General features: G+C 31.3%; 2 protein-coding genes across 2 annotated transcripts; both read right to left on the reverse strand.

Annotated features, from left to right (window-relative positions):
• Positions 1-4608: 4608 nt before the first annotated feature.
• On the reverse strand, positions 4609-8322 carry LOC142551986 (nudix hydrolase 19, chloroplastic). The gene is made up of 6 exons (XM_075661540.1): positions 7643-8322; positions 6695-6835; positions 6509-6613; positions 6267-6366; positions 5329-5421; positions 4609-4992 (listed from the first exon to the last, which is right to left on the reverse strand). The coding sequence occupies exons 1-6, from the start codon at positions 8201-8203 to the stop codon at positions 4706-4708; spliced, it is 1287 nt and encodes a 428-aa protein (XP_075517655.1). The 5' UTR covers positions 8204-8322; the 3' UTR covers positions 4609-4705.
• A 1449-nt stretch (positions 8323-9771) lies between these two features.
• Positions 9772-11637, reverse strand: LOC142551993 (uncharacterized). Its single transcript, XM_075661550.1, has 4 exons — positions 11498-11637; positions 10566-10925; positions 10171-10244; positions 9772-9940 (listed from the first exon to the last, which is right to left on the reverse strand). The coding sequence occupies exons 2-4, from the start codon at positions 10895-10897 to the stop codon at positions 9927-9929; spliced, it is 420 nt and encodes a 139-aa protein (XP_075517665.1). The 5' UTR covers positions 10898-10925; positions 11498-11637; the 3' UTR covers positions 9772-9926.
• Positions 11638-14130: the final 2493 nt, after the last annotated feature.

Genomic DNA, 14130 nt, shown 5'->3' on the forward strand with positions numbered 1-14130 from the left:
TTTCTAAAATATAAATCGATCATTTATGGGACGTGTTGTTGAATTACGTCATTATGTTATGGGAGACATGTAAAGATCACATAAAAAAACATTGCATCGCTCGAGAATGGATAACGAGTTGGTGTGGTATGTGAATGTTGGATCAATAGTAAGAAGTTCAATTTTTCTTACAAATATTTTCTCGGACGTGTATTTCGCACAGAATTTACTCAATGCATATCGAAAGACACCGATTGCGAGTTTCATCATCATAAAAAAAATAAAAATATCATCGAACCATTTTAATAATTTACATGTGATTTAATAAAAAGAAAAGATCAACATACTTTTTAATGAAAACAAATTACAAGTCTATTGGAAATAAATCTGATTTTTATGAGTAGTGTGGGGAAAAAGCGTTTGCTAGCAAAATGGCGTGATTGGTGATGCACATGGCTGTCCTTCGAATTTGGGTAATTTATTATTAAAGTGGAAAGCCACCGTTCATGGAATTTCTTATCACCAAATCACAACTCAGGCAAAAATATTTCATTTTAATTTTATAAAATATTATAATATTTATGTACTATACAGAAAAATGTACGTGCGTTGCACGTAAAAATCTAAACTGTTGAAAATATATGTACGAAATTTTGATAATATTTAAATGAATTAAAACATGGTTAATAACATTTATCAACTGAAACAAACTAAGTCATAAAAAATAAAAAATCATGACCATAGACGGTATATGAATCAGATAAATTATCTTATCCACTTGACACACTTTTCAATATGCTTCTTAGTTGATTTTGACAACTCAACAACTCTTTGTCGTAGTTTGTTATAATATGCATATAACTATTTTGGTATGTTCAGCAAGTATCTGATCGTCTTTAACATCTATTATATTATTTACAATCTTTATCGGGGATCTGACATGCTCGTAGTTTGCTTCTTTATCACGCCATTTTTTCTGTTTTCTACATTGTTTTTATCTGATAATCTTATTTTCCCGACTATTTTTTTATTGTTAAATGATTTTTCCGCTTTTGACAATCATCAACTATTAACTCTTAAGAAAAAATGCCTTTTCTCGTGATAAGTTTTCACTTGTAACTAAAAATATGTATAACCTATATATTCTTCAACAACATAACCAATGAATGATGTTGCACCTTCTTCAAATATTGTGATATTTGTGATATCATTTTTATATATTTAGTATCAATATTATCAACATTGTCCTCATTTAATTTGATGCAATTGAAGAAAGCCATCTTGATCGTCATTTTTTGGAAGCTTTGAAATAATGATTGCGTGCATCATGTCATGAGGATGATATAGTTTCAATCTCATTTGTTGCGTTTAGAACATAATATTATATTATTCATTGAAACTAAACAAATTTTCTTCTATCGAGTTTATATTTTGTTTTATAATATTTTATATCTTGTGGAACGATATATAAAATTAATTATTGTATTTTAAAAATCTTGAGAAGAGATACGAATAATGTAATTAAGATATGCATATGAGATATCATTCAAATATATGTCAAAGTATTTGTCTCATTCAATATCTCATGATTCTCATCTAATAATATAATCATTTAGATTTCATGAGCATTTTATGATAGTCAAAATTAATTTGATGAAATATTGTAGAATTTTATTTGAATTTCAATATTTGGCTAAGTGAATTTATTTGACGAGGGTTTTCTATGCTACCATCATATATGTTATGAATTAGCTGGTTAGACACTTTGACTAAAAAAAGAGACAAAAACAATCTTGTTGTCACCTCGAAATATATCGAGATAATATTGGAGGAAGTCACACAATTTTTCTTAAACCATAGAAAAATATTAGGCATGTGTTAACTTGTGATATAATAAAAATTTAGAATCATGCATAATCATTGAATTAGAACAAAATCGCATGCCAAAAATCTACTGGATATTATATATTTTAATAATTTATCCATATTTGTCGTTCACCAGAGGACTCTTAGACCTACCAAATTTTGTAGTTCACCTATTATTTTCATAATAAATAATATTACAAAAATAATATAAGCAAATATATAAAAACTCAAACTAAAATGCCTTCTATCAATCTAAGTAAAACAAATTGATTAGAGAATATAATAATGTCGTAAAAATTTTAAATATTGATTTATAGACAGAAGTTTGGAAATACATTTGTCCCAATATATAAAAAATATTATCTCTTGATATTCTGAGACATAAGGTAAAAACGAAGAAATATTTCAATTTTTTTAATATTTTCTAAGTCACTTCAAACAAGGTAATCTAAGCAAACAGAAAACATGCATTATGTGTTTAAAAATTAACAAAATATCTCAAAAATAAAAAATTGAAAAATAACCATTTTTGTTGGATATTTGATTTTGTTTTCTCTTTTCGTTGTGCAAACAAACAAATCACATAAACAATCCAAACACAATTACATGATTAATACAAATGACATATAACAATCAAACATGTTAACGCTAGGGTAAAAAAACTCCTCTAATTGCAATTGCCCCAATAAATAAAAAATATTATCTCTTGATATTCTGATATATAAGGTAAAAACGAAGAAATATTTCAATTTTTTTAGTATTTTCTAAGTCACTTCAAACCAAGTAATCTAAGCAAACAGAAAACATGCATTATGTGTTTAAAAATTAACAAAATATCTCGACAATAAAAAATTAAAAAATAACCATTTTTGTTGGATATTTGATTTTGTTCTCTCTTTTCTTTGTGCAAACAAACAAATCACATAAACAATCCAAACACAATTACATGATCAATACAAATGACATATAACAATTAAACATGTTAACGCTAGGGTAAAATAACTCATCTCATTGCAAGAATACAAAATGGTCAAATGGAGCATATTATTTAGTAATATTTATTTAGCATCATTTATAAAAAAATTGACTAAATATTTATTAATAATTTATTTTTATTCAATCCGACTCATCTCCCTTTGTCTTCCTATTATTATTTGACGGCAATGTATAAATTTAAGTAATTAAAATTAAATTTAAAAGTAAATTAAAATAATAATTAGTTTGATTGAGTTAAATACACTATTAATGATCTTATTAAACTAAGATAAAAAATGACTTAAATAACACCATTATCATGACAAATTGTAAAACAAAAAAAATAATATAATAGTAAGCTCACAAATGAAAGTTATATATTTAATAGATTAATATATAATATATTATTTAGTAATATATATTTAGCATCATATATTGAAAATTGATTAAATAACTTAAATGTTTGCAATGAAATCACTTACATACAAATATTTTCTATCAATCACGTATTTTTGTTGATACATAAGTAATCTAAATATATCTACATTCTAAATGGGGAAAAAAATGTGTTATATGACCTTAATATTTATTAATAATTTAATTTTATTTAATCACACTCATCTCTATTCGTCTTCTCATTATTACCTTAATGTTCGTAATACTAACAATTTATAACATTATGATAGTGATTTTCTGTGAATTTGATCTCGAATGTGAATTGTAGATATATTTAGATTCACAATTCACATTCATATATTTATATAGATATAGATTATTATTAAAAGAATATATGAAAAAAAAAACATGTATTAATTTATGTAAATTTTAAATTTAAAAATAAAAATATATTAATGATTATTATTAAAAGAATATATGAAAAAGAAAACATGTATTAATTTATGTAAATTTTAAATTTAAAAATAAAAATGTATTAATGATTATTATTAAAAGAATATATGAAAAAGAAAACATGTATTAATGATTATTATTAAATGAAGGTAAGGATAATAGAGATATAGATATAGAATATTATTAAAAGAATATATGAAAAAGGTAAATTTTAAATTTAAAAATAAAAATGTATTAATGATTATTATTAAAAGAATATATGTAAAAGAAAACATATATTAATATAGATATAGATTATTTTTAAAAAAATATATGAAAAAGAAAACATGTATTAATTTATGTAAATTTTAAATTTAAAAATAAAAATGTATTAATGATTATTATTAAAAGAATATATGAAAAAGAAAACATGTATTAATTTATGTAAATTTTAAATTTAAAAATAAAAATGTATTAATGATTATTATTAAAAGAATATACGAAAAAAAAATGTATTAATGATTATTATTAAATGAAGATAAGGATAATAGAAATATAGATATAGAATATTATTAAAAGAATATATGAAAAAGGTAAATTTTAAATTTGAAAATAAAAATGTATTAATGATTATTATTAAAAGAATATATGGAAAAAAATAAAAATGTATTAATGATTATTATTAAAAGAATATATGAAAAAGAAAACATGTATTAATGATTATTATTAAATGAAGATAAAAATATTTATGTAAATTCACAATTCACATTCATATATTTATATAGATATAGAATATAGATATAGATTACACACACAAACTAATTTTCAATTTTTTTTATAAAAGGTACTGATAATTTACCCAGTATTTTCTGTGCATCTTGCGTTAAATATTACAGTGGGAGTGTTATCCTTCATCCAACGAAGATAGTCCGAGTGATAGAATTATACATAGAAATGAAATAACCATACATAAAGTAGAAAATGAATTGGCAATTTGCGACCATCAAAAGTTCAGGAAATATGCTTATTTTCCATAATTTGGATACCTTTTCTAAGTTTACAAATTCGATTGAGAACCACTCTCTTGTTTCTGTGTTTCGACACCCTTCGATGCAACCTGATTGACCCAAGAAGTGATTAGATGATGAGCAATGGCATACGGTCCCGGAATAAACATAGGAGCAAGCTCGCCGCTTTCGATGCTGAAATCTGCAGACAACTGCTGACCCTTTTCGACCCCTTTGCACATTTGTTCCACTTTAGCAGCTGCACTTTTCTGAGCCTTCTTGTATTCAGCATATGAAAGAGCTTTCTTTACGTCTTCTCTACTATGCCATTTAGCATCTATACATAGGTGGCATTGCTATCAGTACTTCAGAATAAGTTCATTCCATGGTAAATAAACAAGTTAGGGTGCATCCAGGTCGAGTTGACCCGCTCAAGCTCAAATTGAAATAATAGTAGAGCTCGATCTCCAACTAGTACAAAATTTCGAATTTAATCTGGTCTTTGAGTGTTCTTGAATTAGAATCGAGTTTTAGTATAGTTGATTGTGAGGGGCTTGGCACATTGTAGATCTCCGGCCACAATTATATTAGGGAAAATTGTGTGTGATTGACAATTAAAATGATGTGGAGATGACAGAAAATAAAGAACTTGAAGTGTAGTTTGAAAACCTACCTTCTAGCTCCTCCTTATCCACTTGTATCTCAACTGATTTAGCATATGCGAAGAACCCAACCATTAGTTGGCATGGCATGCTGCTGGGTCCAACTGAGGCGAAACAATTGAAACTAGTACAATTAAGGCATCTATACCAGATGAGATTTGCAAACACATGCCACACACTGTTTAGAGCAAGCCTTAAAAAAATTCGTAACAGGAATGGCAGAGCCAATCGGACTGCTTTAGAAAGCACGCCAGCTAAATTAAATTTAGCATTTGAACCAAATATTTGGGTAAATTTCAACATTTGCTCCTCTTGCTCTTTGATTCCACTGTGTGGACAAAGTCAGTGTCTGAAAACCGGTGGTACCCCATAATTTGACGCTTCTCACAACTCCATCAGTTAAAGCCAAATGAGACGCAACAAAGTTGACATATAACGATTTATGACGGGAACATTCCTTGAATTTTCTAAAAATGAAAGTAATTTTCAGATCTACCATGCCATTTCTTTTTCTCACTTGACAAACCCGTATAGAGCCCAAATTACCCATTTATTGCTTCGGGACTTAGAGCCATTCAATAACAAGGATCATAATGGTCTAAATATGTGGTACTTGTTTTAAATAACACGCCAATACTCAAAATGCACTACATCATTTAAGAATATCATGACAAGATGAAAACTTTAAGCCTAGTAAATGCAAAATGCAGTTATGCACATACAAGGCAAATATTAAGATACTGAAATCCAATGTAGACTGTATCCTTTATTTCCTTCTTTTCCCAAAAGAAATACTAACTATATTCCAAATGGAAAAGTTCAGGGCTGTTTTATGAAATGTATTTTATCTTCATTTGTTCATTTTAAATAAAGGTAAATCCATGATTCAAAAAACTGACGCCAAACACAGAGAGAGAGAGGGGGAGGGGGATAAAAAGAAGTAGCGAACCAGGCCACGGCTGAGAACTGTGGTACACAACTTCACCAACTTCAATGCCAGTCTCCTCCCACGTTTCCCTCCTTACTGCCTCTTCTAAGCTTTCTCCTGGCTAGTTTTACCAATTAGGGTCATAAAATCGGGAAAAGAGAGGGACTTGGGGTTGGGTTGGAAGAAGGAAAATAACTGGAAATTCGATAGATTTAGAGAGCATGGAGTAGAAATTCAAGAGAGGCAAATCCTTACATACAGACCTCTATAAAGCCTGCAAGGCAACTCCACATACGAGGTACATATCTTGACTGTCTACTTAGTAATGCACGGTCATTTTCCTTGTCTATAACCAACATAATAACAACCTATTGGCACAATGGAAGGAATACATATTATTGGTTTTAGAAACATATTTTTTTTTGGCAGTCATAATGTCAGATACTAACTGGATCAACACGAGGATAAAACCTCATTTTGCACAGTTCGTTTGCACACTGCTTCCGTCTCCCAGCTTCCATGGGGACTGCCTTAGCTCCACAACTCCCACAAAAACGAGATAAGTTATGCCATTCTAGCAAGGCTCTAGCCTGATAAAATAAGAAGTCAGAAACTTCAAATACAAGTCTGCAAATCGCAGAGTTACTTCAGCGTTTGAGAACCAAGAGACAAAAAAATAAAAGGATGTACATAGAACTGGTTAAAAATAGTGGACCATCCGTTTCATGTACGTTCAGTAAACTGAAACGAATATTTTCTTGCTGCATACAGCATCTCCCAAAACTAGGAAACAAAAAGTGGAGGCTACACTTCCAAAATTAAACACAATGAAAGCCAATATATTTTTTAATTCAGTTAAGAAACAAGAATCGCTGTTTTGCAGAGCAATAATTCCCAAGCCCATTTAAAATTCCGTCGTCCTTAGAAAAAATGAATGCTCCAGCGGAAGGGAAGAATCCAACGAGCTTTCTTACCTTCTTATCCTCGCCCCTTTTTCCCTATGTTATATTAGGATTGGGTGATGATTGGTGTGGAATGATGTGTGGTCAGTGTGGAGGACTCTATTAGGCCAAGCATATCACTTCATCAAAATCAATCACAAACTAATATGAAGAGTGTCCTAAGCGAGAAGCTTTCCGCTTTCTAACTTAATTTTCTTAGTTGACTTCAACAGCTCATACTCGATGATCAATCCTGATTATTTTAACTGCCAATAGTTTACACATCTTTAGACAGACAAAAAACAACACAAGTGGTTATACAACTTGTATAATTTCAAGAACTCGTTATAAACTCCTCTTCTTCCTTGTAACTGCACGTTAATTCGCATCAAACAGCAAGCAGAACTCTCCATAAGTTGAGTTAATAAACATGTAGAAGTGGTAAAGAAACCTTACGTGCCCAGCAATGGCAAGCTCACCCATGGCTTTGGCATCAGCCCAATCAGTGGCTACCATTAGAGTCCTCAGCTCCACGAAGCAAAACTGTCTCTCACCCAATTCACTCACCAGCTGACTCGCCTCGGACACATCGATAGCCCAGTACACAGCATCATCCTCGTATTTACACCCCAAATAAACCAACGAATCCTCACTCAAACCCACTTCAGAATTCTCCAACAAACCCCTACACTCACCCAAATTCAACCATCCCAGGTGCCAACTATGCCCATTCTCCGAAACCGTGCCGGCTAAAGGCCTGCCCTTTCTGAAAGGCAAAACCTTGAAATCAGGAGAGATGGGCTCGTGGGATTGGCTCGAAAGGATGGTCTTTAAGGTTTGGAGCGCCGATTGCGGGGAAAAAGGTTCTGTCTGTTTGGGTGTTCTGGTTCTTATGGGGTTGCCGGCAAAAGCATGAGAATAGAGGCTCATTGTGCTGAGGAAGAGTGGGCTGTAACTCTGTTTGATTTGCGTTTTCGAGAAGAAAATGGCGATTGAAGCAAAAGACACCGAGAGCATAATAACAGCGATCAAATTCTTTGAATCCTTGGTTTGATCGTATGGCGATGAGTCGATTGAGTTTGTGGAACGTGGGGGTGACAAGTGTGTTCTTGCTGCTCGAATGCTTCCATGCCACGACCACTTCCACTATAATTTATATTTATTTAGTAAAAATATTTTTCTGATACAACTTTTTTACTATGTTTTTTCACACATTTTATGTTAAAATTGTATTAAATTAAATATTTCAAGGACATATTTTTAAAAAATTTCGACGATATTTTACCATTGTTTAAGTAAGATAATTTTGTCAAATTTTTCGAAGAATAATTTTTTTGTCATTTTTAAAGATAATAGTTGTTTGCAATAATTTTTTAAAATAAAAAATTCAATGAACATAACTTTTCTATGGGGTAATACTTACTTTGCATCGAAAATGTGTTTAGGGACTAAAGTAATTATAGAATCATGAAAGTTCAAATAACGATTCATTAAGTAGAATGATTAAATTATTCTGATATTAAAATTGACAGTGTTAATGTCATAAAACATGATTCAATATTATCAAGTAGTTTCGGCTCAACCCTTTTTTCTCCCAATTCAATTATGAGTAGATCTCTTGTGAGACGATCTCACAAGTCTTTATCTGTGAGACGGGTCAACCCTACCGATATTCACAATAAAAATTAATAATCTTAGCATAAAAAGTAATATTTTTTCATGGATGACCCAAATAAGATATCCGTCTTAAAAAATATGATCTGTGATACCGTCTCACATAAGCTTTTGCCTTCAATTATTAATTGACTTATAACTACATAAGTTTTACAATAGCCTAACACCACGTGTGTGTGTGTGTATATAGACAATGAATCCCTCCATGCCTAAAGAGGCGCATCTGGTTCTTATCTTCTCTAAATTATTGACATATCAGTTTATCATACTTGTGATGCCTTTTCTAAGGGAATAATTTTGGACCTTGAAACCAACATCCTTTGTTCAATTAAACTTCATGTATATTCTTTGAATCTCAATAATGTCATAAAATATTTCATCCATTCATATTTATCCGAATCTTCTAATTCAACTGTTATATACTTTTATGTCCTACAATATCATACGTGTATGCGCTATATACATTAACGTTGAATGTTACTATAAACATGTACTAGAATAAAATTTAATATTTCTATGGTCGTAAAAAACGATGACCAATATTCATTTTGCGCCATATATATCTATACTATTTTATTAAGTTTGAGACACTTAGAGTAACTAACTTTGGTGTCAAGGTCTGTTTTAATAATTATATATATTAATAAAATGTTAAAATTTTAATGTAAGTTATATATAGTTCAGTGGATATAGTTATTGTTTGTTAGGGTTTAGGTTATATGTTCAATTCTCACTGAAGTCATTTTTTTATTTTTCAATTTATTTTTAATTTATATATCAAAATTACAGTGTAGTCTCTCACTATTTCTTATAATTATATTTTGATTCTCATTTAAATATAAATAAAATAAATTATAGAAAATTATTATACAAGCACGCAATGCGTGCGTCGGTGCACTAGTATTAATGAAGCAACAATAATAATGAAACCTTATATTATTCAAAATTTGGTAGACAATGAAGAAGAAAAAGAAAATAGTAGCGACTTAGAAATAGGCAGGGGTCTAAAAATTCTTGATAATCCTTTTCATGACTCTAAATGCAGCCCTGCCTTGGTTTAATTTCCTCAAATTGCTCCTCCTGAACGTAAAAGAAAGAAAACCAAAATTAAAATAGAGCAATGAAATAATTATTAAATGACATAATAAGTTATGATAAATAAGAGCTATTATTAATTAGTAAATTTCCAATTATTATTATTATTATTATTATTATTATTATTATAAATACATGATATATAAGTATTCAATAAATATATAATATAAATTTAGCACTAAATTACATAAAATATGATACATATGATGGCTTACCATAATCTCTTGGGGTCCTGCATTTATAACACTCTGTCCTGCTAGCATAATTGTGCATGCCGCATCCCATTCCGCTGAATCAATTTATATACACAAAAATTTGTGTGAGATGGTTTTATGGATCAATTTTGAATGACGAATATTCTATTTGTGTCATTCATGAAAAAAATTACTTTTTATGTAAAAAAAAATTACTTTTTATTGTAAATATGAGCATAGGTTGACTCGTATTACGAATAAATATATGTTACTCGTTCATGTATTAGATTTCATGATTCAGACATAAAAATATTTGCAAACGATCATCTTACTAAAACTCGAAATAAAATTATATTTTCGTCTTTTAGAAAATTGGAATTCTTCGATAAATATATGTTAGTACCACATTTACAAACCTTGAGCAAATCCAGTCGCCATTTTTCCAGCCAGGAATGGCTTCGTATCCGTAGCCAGCGGACGCAACAACTGCCGCACCATACCCATAATAATCCTTCAATGCTCCGCACTTAAAGCAGCTTGTTCGGCTCGCGTAGTTGTGCACACCACAGTTCATGGCGCCGCAATACCAGTCTCCGGCTAACATTTCTGTCTTCCGCAATGCTGCGGCGTACGAGGAGACATCAGATTCTGTAGCGTACTTGGGACAACTACAACGTTGGCATGAGTCACGTTTCTTGAAGTTGAGGTGATGGCATGCACCACACATCCAATCTCCTACCCCGCTCATTCTCGTCTTTAGATATCGTTTATTTTACCTGTCAAGATTGAACTTATAATTAAGCTATTGGTTTGTACGATGAGAATAAATTAATTATCAAGTCTAATGGAGTAGATCAAATGTGAATATGTCTTTGAACTGAGTAGTGGTGGAGTCCGGTGGCTCTTAAATATAAAATTTTTATATAATCAAATGTATTTTTCAATATCCAAAAGATTGATGCAGGCCCAAGAAACGTAATCAACTACTCACCATGGTTTCATATATATGTATATGCTGATCAACTGAAAAATGGGGATATATATAGAATCTTGAAAACACCCAAAACTTGATGAGTATTTTATTTCGAGTTTTGACAGTGTAAAGCAATGGCAAGCCCATTAACATGAAGGAAGTCGATCAAAATGAAACAAAACAAAACAAAATCGACCAAAATCCTGATTTCCCCCCTAGTTCGATCACCCTTGATCAAAAATTATTTTTTCCTCATTCCAATTCTCGACAAAAATCATGGCCCTCTCCTTGTTAGCATGTTGTTCAACTCTATATGTTGGTATATTTTCAAAGAAAGACAAAAATTGTAAATACATACATGAAAGAGTGTCTTACCTCAGCCAAGAAAATGAAAAGTGTTTTAAGAGTATAAAATGGAAGAGATGGTTTTGCAGATATCGTGAAAGCTATAGAGTTAGTGAAGGGGATAGTGTAATGCATTACAAGATCTTGAAGTTGGTGAGTTTCGAGAATGGGTTGAGAGCCATGTATATATATACAAAAATTTGTAGGGCCCTGAACAGTCTTTTCCTCCTTGAGTTTCCTTAATATTGGATCCCAAAAGCGAAGTTTTTCTCGGGTAACTAAATTTCCAAGAAAACGAGGCAGTGGAATAATGCATTGAACTTTTTCTAGATCACATGTATGAATATTCCTTGTGCATGAATTATTGTGTGAAAGAAGAATATATAATTGCTTTGAAATGCTACATATTCTGTGCCCTTTAATTGCGGGCAGGTTCTATGAAGGGAAGCTGTTATTTAGTTGTGGGCACTCGAATGCAAGGGGTGTTTGACACGGATATATGCATGCAAGCGTGGATTCCACATCAGTTTTTTCCATCAGGTCTTATTTCGAATCTTGGGGGACATGATCAAGTAAAGGGGGAGAGTTTGAATCTCTTAGAAATCAGACAGCTTCAAGGTTATGCATTCGATCATCTGTGTTATATATGCAACGGCATCGATAAATTCATGAAAATAAATCACGTGGACTCAATTCTTGTTCCGATTATAGGACCCAAAAGTAGCACAGCGCGACACGGTAGATCGTGACTTCGTCTCGGTAATGCTGGTATTTGCTGCTCACCAATGGGAAAGGCCAAGATGCATGTGATCATATGTAGGGTTCCCTATGTCGCATGAGAGTCGAAGCTCCCAACGATCTGCCGCAACGATCTACGCTCACTCTATAATGCACGATCCCATTCATTTACTTTAGTCTGACTTAGGACAAGATCAATACTGACCACGACCTGATGCTAACACATTGGTCTCTTTAGCCGTGTCAATATTTACTACATGCATGTGTTATGTGTATTACATCTATCTGAAAACCAAAGTCCAAAACAAAAAAAACTCAATTACATCTAAGAAATCACAACTCACGAGTACTTGTTCTTCGTTATCTATTTTAGTTTTACGTCGAAGGAAATTAAATTGTTGAGATGGTCAGGAATCAATTCCTTATATTTAGTGCACATATCCATTGACAAATTCTATTCTTACTTGCATGGTCAGATTCCCTTTCTTTTTTGGTTGCAATAATTCAAAAGCTATTTGAAGATGAAATGTGAATGTCCACCGTCATCCATCCATCCATTTCCTTTCGATTTGACATCCATGTACGCGTGCCCACACACATATATATGTATATTAATTTGATCATTATATACATTGGGGTGAAACAAAGGACCTTGATTGAATTAAGTAGACGTTCTCGTATATTTGGAAGGCTATGGCTATACATTATTGGTTTTACATGATTTGCATATATATATGTGTGTGTGTGTGTGTGTGTGTGTGTGTGTGTGATGGACACGAAGAGTATCCCCATGCACAGAAAGAAACATCAAACATGGGGTCGAAATGCGACCATAATGAGCAGCCCTGTTGACCCTGACCAGCGGGTCCCGGATCAAGCTGACGTGGCAAGCCAGGACTTTGAACTTCTTGACTCAAAGATTCGATAAGAGGGAATCTTAATTAATCATCAATTATTATATTCTCTGCGCAAAGAACTCGTTTCTCAGAGCGTGGAGCCCGGATTCATAATTACAACTGCAACCATTTCCTTGCATGTATTTTCAGTTAAGTTAGAAAATTATGTCCCATCCAGTTATGAAAGCACGGCTAGCTAGCCGTTCAAAGATGGAAGGAGAGGACTAATTCGCTTCAATATTACTTGCAAGAATCCAACTTCCTAAGAATAAGTCGATTGAAGTATCATAAACTTCTCCGGAAAAAGGCGTAAGTTCGAACCAACATAAATTCAAAAATGTCACCCCATCACCAGGGGCGGAGCCAGGATTCGAAATTACCTGGGGCTGGCTCCGTTCTATACTGTATTTAATAAAATAAATAATTAACTAAAAATTTAAAATAAAAAATATGTAAACATTGACTTCATGGAAATATAGAACAAGAGTATTTAATACCTTCAAAAACAAGGAGCTAAAACACTACTGAAGTTGTGTTCTTCGCTTTTTCTTAGAATAAAACTCATTAATTATTAAATTGTTATCAATTTTTTCAACAAAATCTCGTTCGATGTAAATTACCATAGAATCTCCGAAAAACTATGCTTCCATCTTGTTACGAAGAGTTGTTTTAACAAGTTTCATTGATTTTTTTAAATGAATTCAGCTTGATAAGTTATTTGGGTTGAAATCGATATTTTTTCACCCATAGACTGAATTGATGTATGACCTTATCTTAATTCCATAAAAGATTTTTCAAATTTTTTTACTCTTAAGAATCATTTTGGTCAAAAGCCAAAGTCAGTTCACTTCATTTTTAAAACCAACGATAAAAAAAATGATATTTACAAATATCAAAGAATAATATAGACATTAATAGAAAACAAAAGGCTTGATACATCCTTTAAGTCATTATGCACAAAATTCAAATAATTGATAAATCATACAATATCACATACTACGATTCACATGGAAAATTTGCGCAACTTCT

Source organism: Primulina tabacum, chromosome 7 (genome assembly GCF_025594145.1).
Source record: "Primulina tabacum isolate GXHZ01 chromosome 7, ASM2559414v2, whole genome shotgun sequence".
NCBI lineage: Eukaryota > Viridiplantae > Streptophyta > Magnoliopsida > Lamiales > Gesneriaceae > Primulina > Primulina tabacum.